This window comes from Taeniopygia guttata, chromosome 7 (assembly GCF_048771995.1).
Source record: "Taeniopygia guttata chromosome 7, bTaeGut7.mat, whole genome shotgun sequence".
NCBI classification, from domain to species: Eukaryota; Metazoa; Chordata; class Aves; order Passeriformes; family Estrildidae; genus Taeniopygia; species Taeniopygia guttata.
This window is the reverse complement of record NC_133032.1, coordinates 20,412,274-20,439,842: the sequence shown is the minus strand read 5'-3', so window position 1 is coordinate 20,439,842 and position 27,569 is coordinate 20,412,274. Positions and strand designations below refer to the sequence as shown.

Below are 27,569 nucleotides of genomic sequence, written 5' to 3'. Positions count from 1 at the left end.
CAGAGCTTGCTCTTAGTGTGTTTTAGAGCAGTTCAGGATTTCTGCATTTTGTAACACTGAAGAATGTAAGGCCTGAATGGACAGGTATAAGGATTTGACATGCTCTGGGAGACTGTGTGTGGTTTGATTCCAATCATGATGAGCTGAGATGTCTAGAGAGTCTCTGGCTCTGCCTCTGTCATGGCCTGGAGTGCTCTGGGGTGGCTCTGTTTAGGTCACTATGTTTGCCCAAAGCAGGCCAGCAATTCTCACTGGGTCCCACTGCCTGTCCCAGAGAAGTAACAAGGCTGGTGCATTTTCCCTCTGACGGTCAGCTTCCCTTGGAGCAGAGCGGGCTCCACTGATTTTTACCGGCTCCCCTCCCAGCCTGCCCATCCCCTTGCATGGTCCAGGCTTGTCAGTGTATGGAATTGTCTCTTGCTCCTGTGTTTTGCTAATAATTCTTGCATGCTGTAATCTGCCACCTAATTTTTAATGTTGGGCACATTTAGACCTTGACTTTATAATCTCTTTGTCTCTCTCTCTCTCTCCCTCCTTCCCTCTCTCTTCTTTTTCTCCCTTTCCACTTTCACTAAAAATCCCTTCCCCATAGGCCCGGGTGGAGCCTGCAGGTCGGCCCTTCGTGTCTGTGGCAGCCCCGGTGTCCCCGCAGCCGAAGGCGGTGACGCCCTACGCGGCATCGCAGCCGTCCCCGCCGCTGCCGCCGCCGCCGCCGCCGCCCCCTCCGCCCCCACCGCCGCCGCCGCCGCCGCCCCCGCCCCTGCCCAGCCAGGCCGCCCCGTCCGCGGGCTCGGCCGCCACCATGTTCGTCAAGTACAGCACCATCACCCGGCTGCAGAACGCGGCCCAGCACGGCGGCCCTTTCGCCAAAGCCCCGGCTGCGCAGCAGGCCCCGCCGCCGCCCCCGGCCTCGGCAAAGCCTCAGATCCCGGTGCCCCCCAACGGGGTCATGCCGCCGCCCCCGCCCCCACCGCCGCCCCCCACCCCGGGCTCGGCCATGGCACAACTGAAGCCGGCACCTTGTGCCCCCTCCGTGCCACAGTTCACGCCACCACCACCGCCCCCCAAGATACACCAGGTTCAACCAAATATAAGCCAGGCCGCTGCTGCCTCCTCGTTGCCACCACCGCCTCCTCCCGTGCCTGCCCCACCGCCACCCCAGGCACCCCCGAAGCCTGTCATGGCAGCTCTGCCCCCTCAGCCTAGTGGGAAGGCAGCGTCACCAGGGGTCACACATATCACTCCCCCTGTGACCGGACCCTTGCCCCTTGCAATAAAGAAACAACCAAGTGTCACTTCTCCCCAGGTGCCTCCTCTGCCCCCAGCCCCTCCTGGCCCCATTCCCCCTGCAACATTCCCAAAGCAGCAGAGTTTCTCAGTAAAGCCTCCTCCATCCCCTCAGTCCCCGGTGCCCTCGGTGGTGAAGCAGATAGTCAGCCAGTTTCCCCCTCCTCCCACGCCACCTGCCACTGAGCCCCAGCCTCTGAAGCCCCTTCCGCTGAGTGTGGCTCCTCCACAGTCACCTCCAGCAGTGAAGGCAAAGCCCAAATGGCAGCCTGCTGCTGCTCCTTCACCAGATTTCCCCCCTCCTCCACCAGAGAGCAGTTTAGTGTTTCCTCCTCCACCTCCTTCCCCAGCTTCCTCTGCAGGTTCTCCCCCACCTGACAAATCAGGGTCTCCAGTCAAAAAGGCCGCCAAGACATCAAGCCCTGGAGGGAAGAAACCACCTCCAACACCTCAACGCAACTCCAGCATCAAGTCCACAAGCTCTGCTGAGTACCATGAGTCCAAGAGGCCTTCAGTGGACCGCCTTGTCAGCAAATTTGCACACACCCCAGAGTCGTCAGGATCTCCTTCCAAGGAGTCATCACCTCCTCCGGCCCCTCCAAAGCCAGGAAAGCTCAACCTTTCTGGTGTGAGTCTGCCCATTGTCCTTCCACAAGGTGGGATCCCAGCCAAGGCTTCTGCTCAGAGTGTGTCTGGAAAGGAACCTGTGGTTGAATTCCCTTCACCACCATCCGATTCAGACTTCCCACCACCACCGCCTGAAATAGATCTTCCTCCCCCTCCAGTAGAAATTCCATCTGTGTTTTCAGGGAGCACCTCCCCAAAAGTTGCTGTTGTAAATCCCCAGCCACAGGCGTGGTCAAAACCACCTGTGAAAAAAGCCCCACCGCCCACACGCCCCAAGCGGAACGACAGCACCCGACTGACACAGGCGGAGGTTGCAGAGCCCCCAGGGTCAGCTGGCCCACAAGTGCCCACCTCACCCAAGTCCAGCCTTAGCGTTCAGCCGGGATTCCTGGCAGACCTCAACCGGACGCTGCAGCGGAAATCCATCACCCGGCACGGCTCCCTCTCCTCCGCGCGGATGTCCAGAACGGAGCCCACGGCCACCATGGACGACATGGCCCTGCCTCCACCCCCGCCGGAGCTGCTGGCTGACCAGCAGAAGACCAGCAGCTTTGGGGGCAGTCATATATCTGGCTATGCAACGTTACGAAGGGGGCCGCCCCCGGCACCGCCCAAAAGGGATCAGAACACCAAGCTGTCACGGGACTGGTAGTCAGTCCCCAGAGCCAGTGCTCTCCATGACTGGTGGGCTGCTCTGTGATCGGCCAGCCCACGATCCCATGGAGAGCATGTGGGGATGTGGATGATAACCCCATTAAAAGAGGTGATCTCAAACTGCAACTATAGCTAAATGTAAAGACATTCCCCTTTCATGACTAGGTTAAGAAAGATGGGGGCTTAGGGGTGTTGATACTTTATTGGGAAAAGTGGGTGGAGAGGTGTTAGCTTCATTCTTTCAGTTTCTTTTACCCTTCTTATGGATTGGACCAAACCCCCATTTTCTTACTTTTTCTGCATTTAGGGGAGGGGGAGGGAGATAATTTTTTTGTAGTGTCTGTCCACGTGAGACATGTTTGTGCATGTATTATAAGTGTAGGTATATAATATATTGTGATATATTTCGTCGCAATTATAGAAGATAACCAGAATGTTTTTGTAGAACCGTATTTATTGTTTCAGTCAGTATATTATCTGGAATCGGACTCTAACTGGTCAAATCTTACCATAAAGATGGAGATGTAGGGGGCACTTTAAAGAAAGGAAATAAAAAACCCAAACCCACAAACTTCTCAGCAGTTTGTGGTGGGTAAATTCTACAAAGCTGAGGTGTTTGGCTGGTAACTGTACGTTGTCCATTGCTTGAAAAGTACAGATGCAACATACCAAAACATTCTGGTCATAATACTACTGAAAATGAGTATGTTCAGAGGAAAGAAATAGATTTTATATATAGTGGGCTGGAGTGAAATATATTTATACTATAAAGAGCCTCCCCCTCCTTTCAAATAGTTTAAAAATATACACTGATAGAAATTATTTCAAACTTATTTGTCCATGCAGTTAAGTAGGATAAATATATATTATTCCAAACCATTATGCATTCTAACTGATAATAGGCTCAATCATTTGTTTCTATGGCTCAAGATGAATATATTTGTGTTAACCCCTTCTGAAAGCTGCCAGGACTCCTGCAATCGAAAATCCTGCCAACCCCCAAGGCTGACCCACGCCGATCCGTGAGCTGTCTGTGTAACTCTTACTCTGAATGAACAGGTAGGTTTCTGTAGAAAGTGCTGTGTGCTCACACAGGCATGCACAGTGTCCAGTCTCGCCTGGTAAAATGTAGTGTCTTCACAAAAACAAGCTCTGGAAATGTGTGAAGAAAGTATTGTTTGTAATTGATTAGAAATTGTCAGTAAACTTTTCCTTCTGGAAAGAGAGAAGGGAGCAGCAATTTCAGGACAAGCAGAGTCTGAATTCTCTCTCTTTTCTTTGACCTGCCAGAGACTGTGACCAGTGCATTAACCTGTTTATTACAAAGTTGCACTTCTAGCAGTCAAGGAAGAAGACTGGAAAGGAAACAACCTTAAAGAGGCAATAACATTTGCTAGGAATTTCATCTAAGGGCCCATGTGAGTAGAAAATAGAGTATCGGTTTGCTTGGTTTTTTGTTAGTCACTGATTTACAGCCAGTCATCACATCAAGCATGACAGTCCTTTTCCTTCAGTAGCTACAGTAGCTTGATTGTACAGTCTTACCCACATATTCAGACCTTGTGATAAGGTAGTGTAAGTGGTCTTATGTATCATTGCACATTCCTTGCAGGGTGGTGGGAGAACAGCCTTTGTAAAACAACTAAAATACTTGGACTGTAACTACCCCATCTTCAGCTGTTACAGCTTCTCTTGTCAGCACGGGGATATTGTCAATACATACTGTCAATAGGCTCATAGGGCAAATAGTTTCACTGTTTGCCTACTTTTTCTCCAAAAGCAAACTTTAAATGCTTTCTTTTTCCCAAAGAATAAAACAAAGACAGCAGCTTGATGTGGCAGTATCCTCACATTGGTGTAGAACCAATATAAACTAATCTCTCATTAAAGTAATTCAGGAGAATAGATTTAAAAAATATTGTGACAGTGTCCCCCATTCCTTTTTTTAATGAAGTTTTTTTTAAAGTCCAAATAATGAAATAAATGTATTTGTGAATATTTTATTAATAGGAAAAAAAAGTTTTACTAATTTGAGGTGGAAAATTACACATCTATAACTATATAGTTTTAAACAGGTGCATCATGAAAAGATAAAAATTAGTGGTGCTGTCTCTGCTGAACTGTTTCATACGATTTTTTAAAAATCTGTTTCAGCACCTCTGAAAATTGTTTTAATATTTCAGACTAGATTTTTTGAGCAATAAGAGTATATACCATTATGTGCATTTTTAAAGCACTGCTATGGAAAGGCACTTTTTTGTATCTTTCAAATTGTTCACCAAGTTTTGTTTCTACTATTTTTGTGCTTACAAAGTGTCCTTAAAAGCATTTGCATTGTTGATTTTAAGCATGCTCAGTGTAGCTGGTGACTGAGGGTTATTAAGCTATACTGCAGTTCATGGGTGCTGTAATTTTCACATTGCTCCTCCTGCTGCTTTGTCCTGTGTGCAGCTCCTGGGGCTCAGACACACCAGAGGGCAAAAGGTGCTCCCTACAGCCGTAACTGCTCAGCCCTTAGCCAGGAGGGAGGAGTGGGCACGTTTTGTTACTCCTGGCAAGATGCACCTGGGCTGATGCAACGTGTGCTCCCAGGTGAGAGCAGTCAGGGAATTCTGCTTGCCCCACCTGCTTTTCTTTGCTCCAAGACAGCCTCACTGGTGTGTGTCAGTTCCAGCCCTTTTAGTTTAGTTCATTCAGTGCGGGTACCTCTGGGCTTTGGACTTGGCACATCAGTGTTTTGAGTGCAATTTCTTCAGAGGCCTTTCACCCTTGTTCTCTTTTTCCTGTGCCCACATTTATTTCCCCAGTATCTCTCCCTAGGCAATTAGTCCATGCTTACTACTGCAGGCTGCTCACAGCTTGCTGGGAGACAGCTGTGTAACTCCTAAGTCTGCAGCAAAAAGAATAAATGTCAGCAAAGGTGGCACCCTTTGTGTAAGTAGTATTCCTTCTACTTACAGTTTCCTTTCTAAGGCAGTAGTGATCAGTGAGTGGCTACTGCTTGCTTTCTCTCAGCTGAGCATGGAAATTTGGCTAGTGTGATTCAGACAACCTGGTTGCCTTTTCAGGTTATGCGTTACCCCCCACTGTAAGTTGCTTTTCCAGTATATTTACTGGAAAACTGTCACTGTTTTGTGACAGTGAATATTTTCACCTTATTTTGCAAGTAAGTTGTTTCCCCCCATGTGCAATCATCTTGTAATTGCAGCATAACATTTATTAAATCAAAAAATTAAGGGGTTGGATTTCAGACACCCAGGAAGAGGCTTCCTGCTACAAACATGGGCGGTAATACTTTTTGCAGTTTTAAAATGGGCATGTGAAGGCTGAGTGTTCAGACTCCAGACACAAAAGTGCTTTGATCCCAAAATACGCAGGGTGGAGTTGTGTTACGCGAGGCAGAGCACAGTCTGGCCACTTGTTAAGGGTGTCAGGGGACCCTGCTGCAAGGGCAGCTGAGAGGACTCATCTGTTTGTTAATCTTCCACATTGGATCTTTATTTCCCCTCTGCTATGCAGCGTAGCATCCACCTCTGAGTACCAGAGCCCTGTCCAGCCAGATGTCTGTGCCTGCAGCCCAGGTGTAGAAAGCAGGGAGCTACTCTCAGACACATCATCATTCACATGTTGGGGAGTTGCTCTGAAAGGGAAAACTAGGCTCTTCTACCAGCACTAACCTTAGATGAGAAATTACCTTTAAAACCAAAAGAAACCACAGGTTCTAAACAAACCATAGGTAACATGTTTCATGTGGCTATGCTAGGGGTCCTGTTTAGTCTTTTAACACCTGTAGCCGGGAGAGGAAGTTAGGCACAAGTGTCTGAATAATTCTCTTATTTTCCATGGAAGAGGAAGTTTCTTGCTTCACCCTGCACAGTGGTTTCCTCGAGTAGCAAACCACCCCTGACTGCTCTGACTTGGTGATGACCTCAAAGCCAAAGAGCTCCTCTCCTGAGCTTACTCTGCAGTTATCTGCAGGGCAACAGTGAGTGACACATCAGGGAAACAAAGTGCTGGTACCTGCATTATTTGGTTTCAGGTCTGCGGGGAGAGGAAGCAGTTTTTTCAACAAGTGCATTTTAACATTTACTGTTCTTGGCTTGAACATTTAAAGCTTTTCTAATTCCTTCTTTCTGTGCCCTTAGGCAACCAGATAAATCATATCAGCTCAAAGATAAAGTGTGGCTAGTTTTCCTCTCAGTTTAATTTTTTTCCCCCACAGTTTAAGGAACCAAAAGTGCCATTTCAACATCAGAAGGGCAAAAAGAAATTTTCTGCTTTTTACAGAAAACAGCATAGAACCAAATTGTTCTGCTACAGTGGTACTATCGCAGGTAAATTTGTTTCTTATTCAAAATAAGATTATAAGTGGCTCCTAATACGAGTATTATTGCACCCAGTGTCATGTTAAAATCAATTGCACTTCAGAACAGCAGTTTGAATTCCTGGCAGAAGATAGTGAGGATGAAGCCAGAACATGGGAGTTTGGTTGGTTGCTGGGTTTATTTTCCTGTAGCATTCCTAAGGTGTAGATTACATTCTCAGTCATAAGTACTCCTCAGCTGCAGGTGAGTTGTACTAATTTGGGGCCCATTTGTGGCACCTGGTGTTGAGCTCTGCATTCATTCCCTTGCACTCCTGGGACAGACTCCAGACCAGAGAGAATTTAACACTACAAGGGATAGTTTCTCTTGGACATTTTTCCCACATGCTGGTGGAGTTTTAAACTTCAGTTTGGAATTCTGAGTTTGTCTTAAGCTGAGTAATTTTCCTTTCTGAATTTTCTGTCCTTCAATGGAAAAATGCCCATGAAGACTGACCAAACCAAGGTTTTGTTGCAGGGGCAACACTCAGTAATACTGTGACGCAGGCTTGGTCTAATTTTGAGAAGTTTAAGACACTAAACTGCAAATGAATGTGTTGAATAACACATGCTAATCCAGCACCGTGTACATTACTCTAATTGCTACTAACCAACCACGGGGAAGAGTGACTTGGGTCATGATCATTTGGTGCTCTGAGGCACTTGGTAGGGCAAGGACTTAGTGAGCTCTCTGCTCAGCAGATGGATCTTGGATAAAGGGGAGTTAGAGAAGGTAGAAGACTTGGAAGAACAGGAACTAGTGCTGGAGAAACGAATGAGAGGGACCTTCAGTAACAGATTGTGGACACTACCCCGTCTTATTTAAATGCTTGAAGGCAACTTGTCTTTTAGATTTTCGAATTCAGCCGTTGGCTACAATGGAAAATAAGTTTCTTCCAGCTTTCCCAAGATGCCAAAGATGCATTCTGAGCTAAATTCCAGGTATGCAGATATGTGTACACCAGTCTCTTTTTGCCAGGGGTCTCATACTGCCGATCTCTAGCACATGTCTGGTGAGAGAACAGGGTGCCACTCGTAGATGTTGTGTGTCCCTTGCCTTTAACCAGCACTGGGACCTGGGTACACACTTGCAAAGGACAGTTTAGCAAACAAAGCTGTGCCCATGGCACCCTGCTGGCTGATTTGGTGCAGCACAACAGCGCTTGTACTTCTAAGAGAAAAACTAAATGTTTTGTCATAAGTTGTAATTGGAAATCTTAGGCCTCCTAGTGGACTGCAGTGGACCAGAAATGAACTGGAGCAGCAGTTTGGTTTATGGCTTACACTAATTGTTACCAGTCACTGGGAATATTTTGTATAATACTGGAGATGCAAGTGTAAGAAGTGTCATTGCAATGATGATTTGTCTGTGCAGCAAACTTGTGCTGAGTGCTGTAAATACATTCATGTTTACTGCTTTACAAAGAAAATTGCACATTTTATCTTTCAATGGGATTGCCTCCCCTCTTCTTCCCTTTCCAAACAGAAAAAAAAAAAAAAAAAAAATCAAAGCTCTTTTAGACTGATAGCATCAGGTTGGGGGAGCTTTGCCATATTATAAATATATATAAATATATGTATAAATATACTTTTTTAAGCATGAGAGAGGACAAAAGAAATACTACATTATAGAGTACCCAATATAGATCATTATATAATGGAATATGCACAATTCAATAAAGATGTAGTTAAATTTAATACTCCGTTTTAATCCTCTGTCTTGCAATTTTCCTTTTTCATGAGCTTAGACCTACACTTTTTTCAGGTTTTTAGTGGTTCCTCTCAGTAGGGGTCAGGCAGCTGATGGCCTACAGCTGTCAGCCATTCCTGTGCTCACTCCCAATGAAAGTGCTGTTACTCCTCTGCACAGTTCTTTCCACTGGGTCAGAGTTGGCTGTACCAGCCAGGCACTGCACACCAGTTACAGGTCTAAAGAGGATCCCATGTGAAGGCTCACCTTTTCCATGTGCTCCTTGCTCAGGCCTGCAGAGTCCTGTCCAGCTCTGCTCTCACGGAACAGCTGCTGGCTGGTAAGTGCTGCTGTGGCCCCATTCTGGGGGCTGTAGGGAACCTGGCTGGGAAATGCTCTCAGCCTCACCCTGCCGCCCTCAGCAGCAGGGATTTGAGCATTCCATTAGTGAGTGCAGGCAAGGGGGAGTCCCACAGAGGGTGAGAGGCTGCTGAAGGCAGCAGGCCAGAGGCCAAGGTTTGTACCTTCGCTGTGTGAAGTGCTGTGCTCAGCCTCAGGGCCACGGCTCCTGCACGCACCAGCCACAATCCCTCACCCTAAGTGCGTTGAAGTCTGTAGCCAAAGACAAGAAATGTGACACAGCTGTAACATGCTCACAGAACACATGAGGTGTGCTTTGTTCTTTTTATTTAGGGCTCATAACAAGAGGGTTTAGTACACAGCAACAATTAATTCCAAGTACAATTAAAAAAATTTAAAAATTGGGTTTTGCACTCACTGGAAGGTGGTTCAAATGGCACACACACTAAAACGTTACTGGCAGCATACAGGTCCCCAGAGTCCTGTGGGCTTGGTCATTTACAGTGGGCTCTGCATCCATCCACCACATTCAGCAGTGCCAAAAGCAAAAGCAGAGTGTGCTGCTCCAACTGCAAACCAAAGAGGGGGTATCTGCTTTCAGAAAAAAGTGTATGGACAAAATCCATGTTAGACACTGACACCTCCAGAGAATTCATAGAAACTACTTGTCCATGCAAGTTGCAAAAGACACTTTTTCAAATGTGAAAAGAAGCACTTGTTCTTTACAAAAAAATCTTGGACATGTCAGCACTTACTGAGGCGCTGTAATGGAAACAAATTTGTACATAGCTCTTCCTATTAGTCAGTAGTGGTTGGATTCTTCGGAGGTGAAAAGAGAAACTGGAAATATACTGCACCCATTTCAGCAGGGTCCCCATGTCAGTGTTCAGCAGGGTCCTGGGTGTAGGCTTACCTCTGGACAGCAGGGCGCTGCTGCCATCACTGTCTGGTAATAAGCACAGGTGCTAATAAAGTTAGTACATTTAGAGTTACCAAATAAAGCCCCAAACCTCTTCCTCCATTGGCTGGAGATTACACAAAACACATGGGTGGGTTTTTTTTTCAAATGAAAGCAGCAGAACACCATGATCTGTGAATTATTCTTTTTAACAGCAGTTGTCAAACTATGGCTGTATCAAGCTTTCAGCATGTCCCTGCATACGTGAGGTGGGGGTCCCACTATGCTTTCAAGTTTTAACCTTAGAAGTAGGTAAATAGGGCTGTCACTACACATTGACTTCAGCTACTGTGGGGGGAAACCCCCAAAACAAACCACACATTGTTCCCTTCTTGTACTGTTCTGACCTCTGTGTAATAACCATTTTATCCACAAAATGCAGCCATGCCAAATACTGGGAGATGCCAGAAGCTGGGGAAGGTGAATACACCTGTAAGCACAGTAAATTCTTGTAACTGGCACCCCAGAAGCTGTAGCCCAGGATCCTGCTGGTACTCAGTTTCCACCACCATCTTCCGTAGAGGTTAGTGTTGTAAATACTTGCCTTAGAGAATGCAACAGTGCTGTACCTTTTCTACTGCCACGGTTGCCAACACAGGTACTGAAGTCTCTGCATGGGGTTTGTAATGCTGCCTTGCCTTCACCAGTGACTCTTGATACTCAGAATGCAACTACTGCTCCTAGTAAAGCCACAGCACCACAGTCTGTTCAACAGCATCCTCTAAGCAGCTTCCAAAAAGGGCCTGCAGAGAATACAGGTGTCACCTGTTTTACAAAATTTCTTATTACACCTCTGGGAGGAGAGCTCTGTACATGCTCCCAGTTTACTAAACCATATAAAGTTCCATCCTTTCCAGAAAAGAAAACGTGGAAATTTTGCTCTATATGCCTGGAGCCCACAGACATAACTAATAAAAAAGCAGGCTCGTTTCCAGCAGAGAGGTGCATCCACAGCATCTGCTAGGACATAGTGGAAGTTGCTAGGAAGAGGACAGTATTAAGTCACCATCAAGCACAGGTGGGAGACACCACAGAAGCACAACAGTATCAGTGCACAGTCCTCTTCCGCCTCTAGTCAACAACGTGCACATCCACAGCAGGCAGGCAGCCCACACACCCTCTGCTGGATAAGGCTCCTCACTCCTGATGCTTCCTTGCTTTCTTTTCATGATCACCTGAAACGCCCCAGGTAAAAGTGGCACTTTTCAGAAGCTGCATTACTGCCACTGTCAACTTTGGCTATCACCAAGAACCCTCAGCAGCAAGAAAAAAAAAAGCCCAGCAGCTGTGAAAGGAGAATGAACTGCTCTAGCAAGAACTAGCCGGGTCTAAGCCTTTCTGGCACCCATGGGTAAGCCACCCAGCCACACACCACAGGACCTGTGGTTCACACCAGCAGACATCTCCAGACACACTTATGACATCCACCTCAACTATCTGCAAGGATAAGCTGAATTCCATGGTCAGTCTCCTGGTAACACACACCATGCTGTCATCCCACCTCAGGGCCAAGCCACACCTCTTGTCCTGCAGTGAGAGCCGTGGCTCTTCAGTGCCTCAGTGTGTGTCTGCATCTAGCCAGTCAGACCATCAAGTGATCCAGCATTGCTTCAGCTCTCTGGTGCCTATTCTGGCCACTGCACATGGACACACCCTCAGGACCCTCAGGCATGGAATTTGCTGGATGCCTCTCCTGCCCCTCTCAGCCCTCTGCTGCAACAGCTGGGGGGGAGGAGAAAAGGAGGGGAAAGAATGGGTCAGACACATGCAACTCAACCTCAGCTATCTCTCTTCAGCTGGAATGAAGGCACCAAAATGAAGCTGCTTCAGCACTAGATGTGGACAGTCAGTCAGACCTCCTCTCTTGCAGGCACATGACAGAGAAGCAGCTGTAGTTAATAGCTTTGTCCCTGGCACCAAGAGGAAGGAAGAAACCTTTGATACACAGCATACAAAGGCAAAATACACCGCTAGAGGATGCTGAACAATTTCTGTGCACAATGAAAACAGCTGGCTGGGCTAAGGCAGTTCTCACAAAGGGAGAAACATATACATTTTGGCCATTGAGCACTCTTTGGGCTATGCTGGAGTGTCTCCTTCCCCACCTCTCATGTGTACACACTCCTGCTTCAACAGCCTGTGATGCAGAACACCATGAGCTGTGGCAGCAAAACTCAGCAGTGAAGAGATGTTGTGCACCTTATTTAAAATACTGAGGTGTTTCTCCCCCCCACCACCCATTTGCCACCCCCTTTTAAAGTAAATCTGTAAATTAAAAAGGGGTGGGGAAGAGAAGGTTTTGGACAAGGAGAAGTACAAGGGACAAAACTGGAAACACAACCCTCACTGACTTTACTAGCATGCAATCTATGTAACATTAATATACAAAGCCTGTTCACCTTGGCCTGGTCTATGACATCACATCATCCCCAAACAAGCAACAGAATTAAAATCTGTACAAAATAAAAATATGCATAAAACTCAACAAATTTCTTTACATTTGTACTGCATAATAAAGCGTAAAACCAGCAGGAGGTGACCCAGAAATTCCATCCACAGCAGCTCTTGCAGGATAAGCAATTCCATGTTCTATCAGCAGGGACCAAACTAACCCCTGGCCCATCACACCAAAGCCAGTTCTTCAGGAGCTGTCACACAGGTGTCCTGAAAGTGGAATCACTAAGGGGTTTACAGCCTCATCTTCTGTGCTAGGCTCTGCACACGTTCATCTCACACTGCTCTGCTCTCACATGACAGAAGAAAGCTTGCCAGATGAAAAACCAGCTGATTGAAGATTAAGTATCACATACAATAGGAGTACACACTACCCCACCCACCTACTAAGAAGTGTTCAAGCACAAGCTCTTGCTCAGACTGGGTTGAGACATGTTTCAGTGAAGTGTGACCTGCCAGCTGCAGCTTGGGTGCACAGGCAGAGGTTCAGCTCTCACTTAAGAACTCATTAAGCTGCTCTAACAACGCATTTAAGCATTTTGGGCTCAGTTTTTGCCACAAACAAATCCAAGCCAAGAGAAGCCAGGAAAGCTCTGATACTCCTGGAAAACACAGCTGCCCTGTAAGCTGCACCAAAGGCTGTTGAATGCTGCCATTCAATCACCTTTGCTAGAAGCACCACCTCCCTATGCCAAAAGCTTAGACCTGCCCTATGACACTAGAAACAGTTATTTCAGTGTCTGCACAACCAGTGGTTCTGGACTTCCACAGAAATGATGGGCTGAGGGAACTGAACATAGCTGTTTCTCTTAGTCTTTCTGCAAGAAAACTTTTCAGAGAGTAAAAGGCTTAAAGGGTATCTGTTCTGGCACTCATCCCAAACAATGCTGTCAGCTTCCAGAAAGAAGACAACGTGCAGATTAGCAAGGGAGAAAGCGACTTCTATCTGCACACGAGTTTCTTCAAAGTTGTCCTTCCTGCAGACTTTAACCAAGCCGGTTTTTTGTGCGTTGTCACAGGAGTTCCACAAGCTCAGAGCAGGTGATCAAAGTCTTCCATGGCCTACAAACACACCTATTTGTTTGTTCCTCTTGCCCTCTGAGCACCTATGGCACCACCCTGCCCAGGCTGGCACCAAACTTGCACCTCCATGCTGATAGTGCACAAACTACCAAGCAAGGGGCTGGGTCAGTTGCTGGTACTGGTGCCAGTGCCATCACACACCCAGCCCTGCTCTCCTGTGCACCGCTCTGTTTTAACACTGGACTCTCCAGCACTGTCTCACCTTGGACAAGCTATTCTTGGTACTAGCTAGAACTTGGCCAGGTGACAGTCTAAAGATGCCCTTGCCCAGGAGGCTCTCAATTTGCAGGGTAATGAGACTTAACAGGAAATTTAATTGGTTAATGCATGACATTTACCCAAACGTAATATTTAGATGTTCCTAAGGGCAGATGAGTACAACCATGACTTAGAGTGATCTGCTGTGTACAATCACTGAGCAGAACTGTTAACTGAGACTAGATTAGAAAGCCAAGTATCTTCACAAGGGGCTACAGAGCCTTCACTTGGTATTATTCCACCCCAAGCCACCAGTACAGCTCAAAATACCTATTTTAATAAACAATGGAGAGGGCTAGGGGAAGAGCTAGGACTACTACTAGTTACTGCTTGGATTTCCATGGGAAACCAGTACACACAACAGCCCTTTTTGCTTCCACTGAAGAGCTTTTGGCAACAGACGTGAAGACGACAATTGCCATTTGTCCTGCCTCTGCACAGGGCTCTCACAGTACATATGCAAATCTAGTCTTCAAGTACAAAATAGCCAATTTACAATACCTGATTGGATTTTTAAGATTATATTGTGCATAAAACTAAAGTTGGGGGCAAGTTTCTCAAGTGCAAGCTGCAAGTGCAAGCAGGCATGAGTAGATTTGAACCTTGGATCACACCCCCTAGAGTTAATCCTCAGACCCCAAGGAGGACCTGTAAACTTTGTTTCGCTTTCACCATCAACTGCATCTGTGAGTTCTGTTTGAACCAGCAGCAACCGTGGCAAGGAGCTCACTGTGGAGAGGAGCACAGTTACATCAGTGCAGAACACAAAACAAATATGTGGCATTCAGAAGATGAGAAATGGGGGTGGGGATCCTCTGGGCTGCAGCCATCTGAATTGTCTAAACTGAAAGGTGAGTGAACGAAAGCCGGCTCTGTGTGCCCTGTGTCGGCCTACGTGTGCAGAGCAGCTGCAGAAGTGTTTATGCTAAAGAAGCATCCAGCTATCTGGAAGTCAGTTACAGGAACGTCTCTGTGTGGAGATCCCAGTGTTTACTAGCACATGACTGTTCTTCCAGCTGCACAGGAGTGTAGTGTAGAAACAGGAGGGATGTCCACTGGCCAGTAACCTTCACCACAAGCATCCAGGGCATCCCCAGTGCCAGGCACTGCTTCCAATGGTAGTACTATGAGGGCACACAGGACTCCTGAGACAGATTCCAAGGCCTGTCAGAAGTCAGAATTCGAGTGAAGTATGAGCTAATCAACAAGTTTGTTACATCTACATGGGTCAGCTTAATTCAAAGTCAGATAGCTCAGGATAGCCTCTGCTGGCAGCTGAAGAGCCATTTGTTCAAACAACTCAAATCACTATTGTCTTATCATGAGGGGGAAAAGGAAAAAAAAACCAAACCAAACCCAAAAGAGTGGTTGTTACAATTATCCTTCATTCAGTTATACTGGATGGGGCCCCAGAGGCTGGTGGAGATCTGGGAAGCCCTGACAGCTCCTGCAGCAGGAGATGCAGTGTTCTGTCCTCTGGTCTTCACTCTGAGTAATGCATGATCGACTCCACATAGTTCCCTGGGAACAGCCCCGTCACTCCATTCATGACCCCCTCATACCAGCCATCATCATTTTTCTTGATGACGTAAATGATGGCACCTTCTTGAAATGAGAGCTCATCTTCCTTGTCCTTGGTGTAGTCATAGATTGCCACCACTAGGAAAGAACAGAATGTGAGTGTTAGGAGAGGGAGGTGAGGAGGAGGAAAATGCAGTCCTCCCTCATGGCAGGCACTGCCTCACCTGTGTGTGTGCAGAATGACCTACTGAGAGAAACAGTTTCTTCCACCCCCTTTTGTACAAGCTTACACTTTGAAGCACATGAGCCAGGACTCCTTCAACTCTTCTTTTCTTACTATTTCCAGACCCACCAAGGAAGTGTCCAACTGATAAATTTTTGGTGTGGAATGATACAACGAGGTGATTGTGAATCCCCATGGCTATGACCACTCAGAACTATTCCTACATGTGCTAAACCAGATCTCAGCACAGGAAAGAGTGGGCCAAGGCTGATATCCCAGACTTCCATCTACCTTAGCTACTTCCACATTTAAATCTCTAAAGGTCATGTGCATCTCAGTATCCAGCAGCCACTCCAGGGCACACAGCACCAAGGTGGGCAAATCCCTTTTAGGAGCCATGAAGAAGGAAGGTGGAAATGTACACAAACTGTATCAGGACATTTTTCTTACAGCTGCTGAATATTTTAGTGATGGCACAAAAGTTGTTAGGAAAGGCAATGAAACTGGACAAAGCACTTGGAAATATTAAATAGAGCAGTCCTGAAATGTCAGAAAATAGACATAAAATGGATATATTTTTCCAATCTCAGTGCTATCATGTGTTTATTAGAGAAAGTTAGTTATGCCAGACTCTGAATACTTTAACAAATAGCATCAATCACTGCTTTGAGAACTTGGCAATGAAACATGCAGGCTGACACTAAGGGAAAAAAAAAAAAAAGTATGTTGGACAGGGATCCTAAAATCTTGTGCTGGGGATAGATGGAAAGATACTCTAAACTAAAGCAAGGATTAAAAACTAACAGCATATGTTCATAAAACCACTGTCCAAGAGTCCTACTAAACTCATCATTCTTTTCAAAAGAGAAGAGGTAATTTCCTTTTTGAGGGAGCAAAAGAATCAACACAAACCAACACTAGGGAAACCTGGATCCAGAAGAGATTATAAAATACAGAGAACAATCCCAGTGGAAAATCAGACTATGCAAAGAATTTTTTTTTATCATATGACTAGAACATACTTTAAAAGCACATTGTTAGCTGTACAATTGTGCCAGCAGTTGTTAAGTAACTTATTCTGTACAGTTTTAGACATATAATTTAAGCAAACAAAACACCAATGCAGAAACAAGTATGATTTTAGCTTGAAAAGCAAGTGTATGAACATGTGATGCATTCAATTTAAATCCTTCAAAATTCCTTTCTAAGGGTTTTGAAATTTCTTCCTAGAGTCACTATGCTATTTTTCTTCATTCTCTTGACAACAATAATAATAATCATAATAATCCAAGGATCATGGTAACTTTTAATTTCTTTCTAACTTTTGAGTGTACTGTAGTTCCTTTGGATACTAAATGGATTCATTATTTCATGACCACAAGGAGGAAACTCTTCCTTAAATTTGTGAAGAAAACTTGCTTCTTTTTAAGCCTCATAAAATTTTACCTGAAGCCTGGTTTTGTTTTCACATCACCACTGCTTCCTGCTTTGTGTACTGGCAACAGTCCTCTCTCTAAAAGGCCGTTTAATCCTTCAGTCTGTAGTCCCACCAGTTCAAGCTGTGAGCTTGTCACATGCCCCGAGTTATGAGGAGCCCAGGCCAGCATTGCAAGAAAGGCTCCAGATAAGACAGGAAGCAGCAATACTGACTCAGGAGGTGGCATCCTGCCCTGTCAGCCTAAGCCAGGGCCTCTTTTAGTTTCTGTCTGAATGTGTTTCAATGCAGTTATGAAAAACAGAATTACTCATTTAGGTTGGTATTCTTCCAATCAGTCATCTTTGATTCTTCAACAATTACAGAGCTTGGCTGAACTCTCTTATATCCAATTGACCACAAATGTAGGCTAGGCTGATTATCCAACTGGAATCTGTGAACACACAGTTTCTGTAAGTAGTGTAAGTGCAATTTTCCTTTCTGGATACCCATTTCCATTCATCTGATTTGCAGAGCCAGGTCATTTTCTTACCTTTTTCTGCCACACGTCCAGACATGGAGCTCAGTGGAAAACTGCAGTGCACATCCCTGGACACTACAGGCTGGCTGCTGCTCTTACAGTCACATGGCAGTGTCCTCACGTTCAGCATCCCCAGTAACTATATCCTACTTAACAATTTCTCCATCTGTTCCAAATGGATCTGCTATTCACTTCCATCCTCAGCTGCAGGCTCCATCCTCAGCTCTTAATGCTAAAGGTTAAATGTTAAACCTCCCATGCTGCTTGAGAGTCATCGAATCCCATTCCCATATTCAGCAACCCTCTGTATTTGACACCTCTTTGGTGTCCCAGCTTCTATTGCAAAGGTCATCTACCCCAATCCTGTAAAAGTGCTCTCAAATGAACTTACATATGAGAACGGTCATATCAAAAGTACAAGTATAAATCCTAAGAATTGGGAATTCTGCTTATTGGGGGAAAATGTGTTGGAAAAGCTACTTTCTTTCATCTGTTTTGTCCACATTGAATCATGTGGCACAGAATACTATTTATAGGAACATAAGGAGTTGCCACAGTATAAATTATTTTGCTGAATAAAATATTTTAATTCCCAGCAGTATAAGTATACACGTTCACTGAGTATTAAAGTCCTCTTTTAGTATAAGGTTTCTCATTAATTTTAAAGCTTCAAAGCTTGCTACAAAAAACTCACAGCCAAGCACTTCTCTCCCAGTTTCAGCAAATCAGTCAAATCTCAAGACATGGGCTAAGTAGAGACATTCATGTAACTACAACAGAATCCACACCTATGTCAATATCTTATTTTTTCTGGTATCCTAAAACTACCATTTAATAGTTCTTCACATGCTGAAAGCAGTTGTATTTTCTACTACTTTTAAAAGTGTTTCTAAAAACAGACCAACCTTTTTGATGTTTTGGTCATCTAGTTTTAAAAATATGTTTTTGCACGGGTTTCTACATCAATATAGACAATGTTTGGCTTTTTATACTTTTCTTCTCTGCGGGAAACATTTTCTGACTAAAAGCCTGATTTTCTCCAGCTTATCTTGAAAGATTCTCCTTCACAGTTTTGCTACCCCATGTGAGATGGAACAGATCTATGTGTATATGCACATATATAAACTATTTTAGTTCCCAAGCTCATAAAGTCCCACAGGAAAACAGAACAGAACTATCATTCAAACATGATTATTTCATCAAATAGAAAGGCCTTGTTTCTCAAGGCACATGCACACATCTCCCCCTGCCTTGCATTAGTATGAGACACACTATAAACACACACCAGGGCCTCTTCTTTCTCTTTTGCCTCTGACTAAAATGCTGTAATACCAAATACTGGTATGAAGGAGTCTAGGCAGACTCCATGTCCAAAAGCAGGATGGCAGGAGCACATACAAAGTTGTTAAAAATACAACTCTACTGTCTCTTCCAGCTCCAAACCTACCCTTTTCTAAGTATGTCCTCGGTGCCCAAGGAGGGTCCTCCTCAGCATAGGGATCGCTGTACTCCACCACAGCTGCTTCCTCCTCCTCGTAATCCTCTGGGGGTGGGGGTGGAGGTGGAGACTCATCAAACACTGGCTCATCCACAGGCGGTGGGGGGGGAGGAGTATCTGAAACTGAAAAGAAATAACAATACAACCATGAAAATGTCTCTACAACCATGGTAGCTGCTTCAAGTAATACTCTCTATCCTCAATGGAAGTGGGACCAATAATTATAACTGCTAAAAATACACTAGAGACAGGAAAATTCAGAGAAGGAACGACCAAGTACATTCAATAAGATTATTTCTTTTTCCCACCCTTCACAATTTCAGACAAACTTGCAGAGGCAGTAAAGAATGCAGAATTCTTTATATACAGACAGGCTATATACAGACAAGTCTTTCATCAACTCAATCCAAAAGCCACATCCAGTAATAAAACATTGCACAAGGAAGCAGCAAACTTACTGTTTTCTTGAACTCTGGCCACAAATCCCATTAGTGGTAACTGTGGAGTTACCTGTAGGATGGAGGGGGGAGGAGGAGCAAGGGATGCTGCCACAGAAATTAAAAAGAGAGAGGCATCCAGTTAGAAACACAACAAAGCAGCAAACAGGAAAGTAGACATCATCACCACTCAGACAATGCAGCAGGCTGCCAAGAAGCTGCGATAACAAGACTGACATTTAACATTTAAAGAAAAATAGCTTAGGTGGTTTAAACATATTCCTAATCCTTTCTTCAAGGATATTTCTCTAATTTTAAAATTTTCAACCCAGCTCTTTTTCATAACATTAAGAATCCACTCTGAAGCATTTCTCTGACTTGACTATGAGATTCCCTTAAGATGAAGTTTCTTACTACAGAATATAGCACTTCATGAACAGAGCTAACTATCAAATACATCAAGAGGACTCTCTGCCTATAATCCTAGCCCTTTCAAATCTAGTTGATATTTATAGAGGTGACTAAGAGCATCCATGAATCCCTAGTAATGAAAATGGATATACCTCTTTTTTATCCCAGATGTAGGCCACAACCCCCATTGAACAAGGCAGCTATTTTAGACAAAACAGAAAAATATGCCTTTTGAGAACTGTACAGAACTGAAAGATGCAACACTTCTGATCTTACTGACAGAACAGAGCACACTGTGCTGCTGCCAAACCACAGAGCCTATTCCAGATGTGCTGCTTGGTTTCCTCCCCACCTGACTTCTCTGCACCGAACTCTCAACAGCCCTTTCACTGGTACCAGAAGAGCTCTCTTTGTACAATAAGAGCTGCCTTTGTACAATATATGTGAATTCCCTGTTTAAGAAGATACTTTCAGCCAGTTGCAAATGCTCTAACGCTGAACTGTGGTTTAGGCCTGGAATGTGAGTTTCAGTTATCTAGTTAAAATATCAGCTAAATCATTTTACGAGAGTTTAGTATCACTTTGAATAATGCAGCAAAATTCTTCAGGTAAGTTGCAAGATGATTTTTCAGACAGCACACTTTAGGAGAAGCACAAATAATACATTTCTTGTTAGTATGTGGCATACAAGAAACATTTCATCATGTCCAAAGGGATTAAGGGGAAAAAAAGTCTATACTTCATGTACCAGCACATTTATTTAGCTACCAGACAGAACTAAATAAACCTCAGGCTAATTCCAGAGGTCGTAAGAAAACTGACATGTATGATGTAGCTTTTTTCAGAATTAATTCACATTATCATAGCAAAAGAAGAGTTCTACAGTATTTACAACTTATGTCTCAAAATTTCTTCTGTTTGCTTATTCCAGTAACAACTATCTTAAGTGCTTTGAATTTTTTCTGTCACTCACATTCACATTTCTTTCAGAACCATACACCATGAATGAAAATACTAACATCCTTTTTGTTACAAAAGTACCTTCAAATAAAGTAAGTTCCATTATCTCACCATTTAATTGATATCTCTTGAGAAAAAACAGAAACATATTCCTGATTACAGTTTCTTTGACTCAAATGACATGACCTCAGAGTATTTATTCCTTCAAGTGTAACCATGATTACTGTGAAAAGATTTGGTTTTGTACTTTTTAAAAGCAGAAAAAGGGAACTCAAATTTAAAGTCCTACTGAAAAGCAGTAATATTCATCAATTCAGCATCCTTGTCCCTGCTTTTTCAATTATATACCCTAGAAGTGTTTAATTTCAAAATGATCCCTCTATTTAACATCAAATGGATTCATATAATCCATACATATCATAGGAGAGTAGGCTCCAGTTTCCTTGGTCTCTTCAGTGTACTTTGTTCATGACCTATATATATTTCTTTGAAAGAAATAACAAGGCTTTCCATGGAGAAAAATATATCACTCTAGACAAGCATGCCAAGCAAATACAAAAAAATTACCAGGTTCAGTTTGGGTTGTGTAGTTTAATCACAATGGTGATGCTAACACTAGCTGACATCATTCCTTGAGTATCTTAAGCCCTCAGTTTGTGCTTCAGTCTTTGCACTGTGCAGGGGCTATCATAGTATTGTCTCTCTATGCTATATAATGACTCTACTTTTGGCCTCTAAGAGGCAATACAACAAATATTTTATTACTTTTTTTTTTTTTTATTAAATGCACCAGAAGAACTTTACCTCTGCTGTATAAACATCATCTTAAATGTTCTCCCCCATCTTCCTTCCATACTGACCACTGATATATTTAATGCACAATTGCTGTAAATTAATTCAGAAATGCTCAAGAGCATCTTCCACTAGGCTGCTTCAGACTGGTAAGAATTCAACTGTACAAATGTGGTGGGGTGCAACCACCATCTCAATACTCACCCAGAGTCTCCCACACAGTTTTTAGCCTGTGCTGAGCTCTATGTTGCTTAGATAATGATATCCAAAGCTGCAATGTTAAAACACTTGTTAGGTGGCTTGGCTGGCAAGAGTGGCTTTGAGACAGACATATGCTGAGATCATTCAGAGTCTGCATTTCTTAATATTTTCTTTTCACTTGTTAAAAAGGTCTCATTGTGAACCAGAAAAATTGTATTATCTTGAATTAGCTTTTAACAGAACAAGGAAATACAAGTACCTTTCATCCTTCTGTCAAGTGAATAAACAAACATGACTAGGCCACCATTTTAAAAAATGGCAATAGGAATAACAGCACTGGGTTATCGCCAAACAGCCTACAAACAACAAAAAAGCCACAGCTGGCACCCTCCTCTGCCTCTTGTAAGGTCTCTCTTTCCTCCTCTTGTTTTCTACCTCTCTTCAGGAATGCTGAGAAAAAATTGTGGCCTCTGTCCTATCACTACTGAACCTGCTCCTTCCAGACACATCAGTGCCTCTGTTCTTAGGGCTTTCATCAATTATGCATGCTTGAGCATCCTCTCCTTTCAAGGTGAACTCCAAAAAACCCTTGGTTTAGTGTAACTGCAAAGCTAATAAATTCTGTATTCTGCTGATATAATAAAAAAAAAGTCTGCTACTACAACTGCTTATTTATATTGTCTCAGATATGCCAGTATAACTGAAGCATTTTGTTTGTGATTTACAGTTCAAATGACTAATCACCATAATCATTACCTTCTTTCTGGATACACAGACAACTGTGGTTATGCAATTTATTTTAAGTCTATTTGGCATCTTATATGATTACCTATTGCAATGCAATCATAATCTAAACAATGCAATGGCAACTTGCAGAGAACTATGCCTTTGCTAAAGCAAAAAACGTACAGCAGTCATCAAAAACTCTCTGGATATACTGAAAACTGTCTTTATTGCAAATATTGCTTTATTGTAATCCTGAAAGGTTTCTTTTGCTGCTGTTACTCTTTCTTTCTTGCCTATTCCCCCCTTCAGTCTTCAATATGCACATAATGTGCTTAGAAAATATGACCTATTTCAGGCAACCGGGCTACAATTTAGCCTTGCAACCTCCTCCACTTCCCTGTGCCCAGCAGGACCATTCATTTCCATCTCAAGCTCAGCTCACCCTGCAGGGTAGCTCACAAACAGTAACAGCCAAACCTGATCAAACCCCTTAAATGCAGATTGCAGCATTTGACCTAATTCCAAGTTCAGTGCTCAATTTTTAAAAAAAAGAAACAAACAAAAAACCAACTAAAACAACAACAACAAAAACCTCAAAAGGAACCAAGCAACACACACACCCTTCAAATTCCACCACCTCAAAACACCAACATACTGTAGTATTTGCAAGTCAACAATCATTTTTGCTGGTATTAGGGCATTTCCTGACAAGAAACTTTCAGTGTCCCCTGCATCTTTCTGTAGCTTTGTCAAAAGAGAAACTCTCCCCTAGTTTAGTATAAAACCCTCCTGGTCCCATCAGAAGTACAGGAAGAAGGACTCCTTAGGTAAAAGACTACTGTGTTATGCTGACACACAGAACACTCACTCCCTGGTAAGGTCTCCTCTTGCTTTGTAAGGCAGATCACCCATAAAGTAACATCACTTGTGGGCTTAGCAGATGACATAGCTCCCTTGCACCCAAACACCTCTGGTGTCTCCAAGGTGTCTAATACTTATCCCAGTGTAACAAGTACAACTGCCTGAACTGTACATTACCCAGAAGGAAAAAGCACACAAGTCTGATTAATGAAGAATCAGGATTCTGGTGCAAAATCAAATACCCATCCCATACCAAAGCAGGTCATGACACATGGTGTAGGCAAGGACTAAAGCTTGTCTGATAGGGACTGTGACATCAAACATAAATCATTTGGCAACAAAGCCAGCATTTTTTAAGATGCTTGCCATAATAGAAGCTGAACACTGTGCACTTGCACTGCAGCTTTGGCACAGCTACCAGCAACATACTGAAAGTGCAAGATCTGCAATGGAGACAGAACATAAAATTTCAGAGAGCTGAAGGTCACCGTGTTCACCACGGCCAAGTTCAGCGGAGCAGCCAAACATTCTGACCTGGGTTCTGGTTGTAGAAGGGGCCCCCGTTCATCTGGTTCTGCAGGCTCGTCTGCGATGTGATGGAAGGCGGCCGCCGGTACGGCAAAGAGCCCCCGATGGTGGGGGGCGTGTGCCGAGCTGCAGGCCTGTTCATGCTGTAGAACTGAACAGGGTGGCCTAGGGTAGAGAGGGAAATGCATTAGCCAAGAGAAGAATGATGCCTGCCTTCTCTCTACCTGCATTCAGTTTCAAAGGTTTGGAAGGTTTCTGGCTCTTTATTTTAAGACAGTCTGCATGCTAGGAGTCAGCCATTTCTGCTGCCAGACTAGCAGGACACCAAATGTCTCAAGAGCAATGCAAAACATAACTCTCCCAAGTGCCTGCACTCAGCACTGCCTACATAAGACAATGGGAAAATACAAAGGTGTTTAAGCTACGAATCCTCAAAATGAAAGAAAATAATATCTGGTTGTTAATTTTAAATAATGTATTACAATAACTTGTGAATTTAGTTATTTCTGAACCTGCAAAAAACTCCCCAGAACCTTACAGTTCTGCAATTAAGGAATGCACATGTCAAAAATAATTGCAGGCCATTTCCAGCATTGAAAGCTGTTAACTCTCTGTAACTGAAAAACACAGTACTACATTAGTGCCATTTGGATGATATTCAGAGAATCATTTAGGGAGAAATGAATGTTAGAAACTGCTTGAAGGATGGAATAAATGAAGTCAAAGACCCTCTTCAAGGGAGCTCTCAAATAAAACAACTCCTGAAAAACTTGCTCTGCATTTTCATTACTTTCTGTATTCAAGATATTAATTGTGAATCCCAGAAAACAATAAATGAAGCAAGGTATCTTCTGTGCTCACATAAAATTCTCTGGATTTTATACTGTATATAAGAGCAAGCTGGATTTGTTATTCCCATATGCGTTATTACACCCCACAAACTATTCAGCCTCCAACATTTGTCCTAGAAGCAAATTTGAGAGTTTGCAAGAAAACAAGGGAAGAAGGGATGGTCACTGTGGTTGAGGACAGAAGTAAAGAGAGAAACAGAAAAAAAGAATGTACAAATTTTTAAAAACCTGCATTGTTCTTCATTATGTTTTGCTCGCTTTGCACTACTTCTTACTAGGTCAGTAAACAAAAATACAAGTTGCTTGCTCTGTTACTTGCTTGTAAGGGCAAATGCATAAACTACAACGCCACAGTCCCTCTGCTTTGTACCAATGATGGTGTACCATATAAAAAATGCACTTTTTCCAGATAAGAAAAACCTAAGAAAGAATCCATTCTATAAAGGCTTTTTCCTACTTTTCCTGATGTGTCTTTTCAATGTGTGTCTCTCTCTCTCTGTTACTTAATGTACTTGCAGAAATCGGTGGTGATTGGAGAGAAAGAAGGGGAGAGGGCTAAGAGGTTTTTAAGGACCAAAAGCTATAACTTCATTAGTGGTGACCTATCCAGTCTCTTGAAATATTTTATTTCAAAGAAGCCATATAAGCAATCTCACTAATAAAACACGGAAACAAAAGATCTTAGAAATAGTAACTAAGGTTAAATTTCTCTTATGAAATTGTGAATGCAAATTTACAGTCATTAAAATATTAATCTTTGCTTGATTTTGACTTGTTAAAAATATAGGAACTGGGATACTGACAGTGCATCAAAATGGATAAGTGATTGCGGCCCCATGTGCCACAGCTCATCTTCATGAAAGTAGTTTAGACATCAGGATTATCTTCTCAGACTAAAATTCATCACACTTTAGAAACTTCTGGTCACAGTTATGGGTACTAGTCTAAATATCTTCCTATTTTATATGAGCCACAGTCCTTTAAACTACATGCAATTTCAAGAATGCTTCTGGAACCTGGTGCAATTTTTACTAAGACATGACCACTAATAAACACACAAACCAAGTCCCTCCCCTGTAAGCAGCCTCCACCATAGCGTAAAGCAGCAAAGCATGCAGGCAGCTACACGTGAACTTGGCTGTCGGAAGGAGATCTTTACACTGCAATCTCCTCATCAAAAGGTGATACAGGACAGTGCTATGGTTGGTTAAGTGCTACACTCTGCAACTTCAGCACATGAGAAAATAAAAAGCGTAGCACTGAAAAAAAAGGAAGTCACAATATACACCCTAAGTGCCACATATGAAAACAAATTGCTTTAATAATATTCTGCATAATAAAAATTTGTATTTTACCTAATAATGGACACAAAAATCCTGCCCTTATCATCAGCTCATTAAAGGGAGCCTTGTCATTTGACAACATTGAAAAAACCAGTTTCATAAATTATACTTTGCTAGATGCACTTTTTTTAAAATTGCATTTATGAAAGAGAATAATAAGACCCAGAACTATCAGCGCTGGTTCCTGCCAAACAATTATTCTATGTGGTTCTCAGAATCCAAACAGAAATAAAAGTATGATTTAGTGGATTATATAAATGTAAAAATAATAAAACTATAACATTAAATTATTGCTGATAATAAAATCAGCACACCTTGAGTTGTCTACTGTAACCATGACCTTATAGTTGGGTATTAGCAGATATCTTCTAGTTATAATTAAACTTTTTTTAAAACTATGAATCACTGCTGCTGAAGTGACTTTGCAAAGCCTTGGACCATGATCACATCTGGGTTCATCTGGCCAGCAGCTGGAGCAGACACTCACCTGCAGAGGGTGTGGAAGAAACAGCAGGGGGAGTTGGAGAGGTGAAGCCATCAGCAAGGGGCTGAGCTCCTGCAGCAGCAGCAGCAGCATCTGGGGCAGCGGAGGAAGGGGCAGGAGGAGCAGGAGGAGTGGGGGCAGGAGCAGAGGTAGCAGGAAGGGGAGAAGTGCCAGCTGAGCCAGCAGGGGCTAAGTGAAGAGAGGAGGAAGAGGTGGAGTTAATAAGGAGATATGTTAGCAAGGATTAGAGAAAGCCTCTGACTATTCAGTGTTAGCTATTTATTAGCTGCACAGTATTTTAGAAGGCACAAGATGAGAAAACAATGGAGCTGTTAAAGAAAGGCTCATTCCCGTGTAGATGGTAAATGAGGGTCAAGCAAATCCACTTCTTTCCAGGTCTGAAGGGAACACAGCCCAAAACTTTTCAGTGAAAAATATTATTTTTGAAAGATGCCTTTACCTTGTGTTATTTATGCTCCAATTTCTAGCATGGCTGTCTTTAGCTTTTTGTATAAATTAGAAAATATAAAGAGGAAACCAACAAATTTCCAGCTCTTTGTTTCAGAAGCTGTGGCTTTTGCAGGTATTTCACTGCAAGTGAAGTACAGACTCTTTTTCACTGAAAAGGCTGAGCAAAGGAAAAAGAAGTACTGATAACACTTCCTACTTCTGGAAAGTCTGGGGTCATTACACTGAGCAAGTATCTCTTTGTGATAATTTAGGCTTGCATTGATATACTCAAGATTTACTCTGTGCCTGCCTCTCATTCAATCTAAGTTTCTAAAAACATGCTTCTATGTATCTGCATAAACAGCCAATGAAAAAAAATTATTTGCTTAAAAGGACAAGGGAAAAGTGTCCCTCAGCCCACTAAGAAAGGTGCTGTATCCTACCTTGTCACATGCAGGCAGCCAGGCAAAAAATTCTGATAAACAAATTAATACATAAGAGGAACATTACAGCACATCAGACACTCTCAAAGATGATACTACTTGATTCAAACTCATATTATCAATAGCAATGAACTCTGGGCTTCCCTTTGAG

At 43.3% G+C, this 27,569-nt stretch overlaps 2 protein-coding genes across 28 annotated transcripts in view; one reads left to right on the top strand and one right to left on the bottom strand.

Moving 5' to 3' along the window:
• The window catches only part of RAPH1 (Ras association (RalGDS/AF-6) and pleckstrin homology domains 1), an 84,212-nt gene extending 75,770 nt beyond the window's left edge, over nt 1-8,442 (top strand). For both annotated transcript variants that reach the window (XM_030277617.4, XM_030277618.4), the window contains one exon: nt 593-8,442. In XM_030277617.4, coding sequence (XP_030133477.3) covers nt 593-2,566 — 1,974 coding nt within the window. In that variant the 3' untranslated portion in view covers nt 2,567-8,442. The remainder of the gene's footprint in view (nt 1-592) is intronic.
• An 849-nt stretch (nt 8,443-9,291) lies between these two features.
• The window catches only part of ABI2 (abl interactor 2), a 66,748-nt gene continuing 48,470 nt past the window's right edge, over nt 9,292-27,569 (bottom strand). For 7 of the 26 annotated variants that reach the window (XM_072932334.1, XM_012574907.5, XM_012574908.4 and 4 more), the window contains 5 exons: nt 26,529-26,714; nt 23,854-24,012; nt 19,390-19,476; nt 18,881-19,054; nt 9,292-15,393 (listed from right to left, as the gene is read on the bottom strand). In XM_072932334.1, the coding sequence (XP_072788435.1) occupies nt 15,218-15,393; nt 18,881-19,054; nt 19,390-19,476; nt 23,854-24,012; nt 26,529-26,714 (782 nt within the window). In that variant the 3' untranslated portion in view covers nt 9,292-15,217. The remainder of the gene's footprint in view (nt 15,394-18,880; nt 19,055-19,389; nt 19,477-23,853; nt 24,013-26,528; nt 26,715-27,569) is intronic. The other 19 variants (XM_030277625.4, XM_032749423.3, XM_030277624.4 and 16 more) reach the window with 3 other exon arrangements.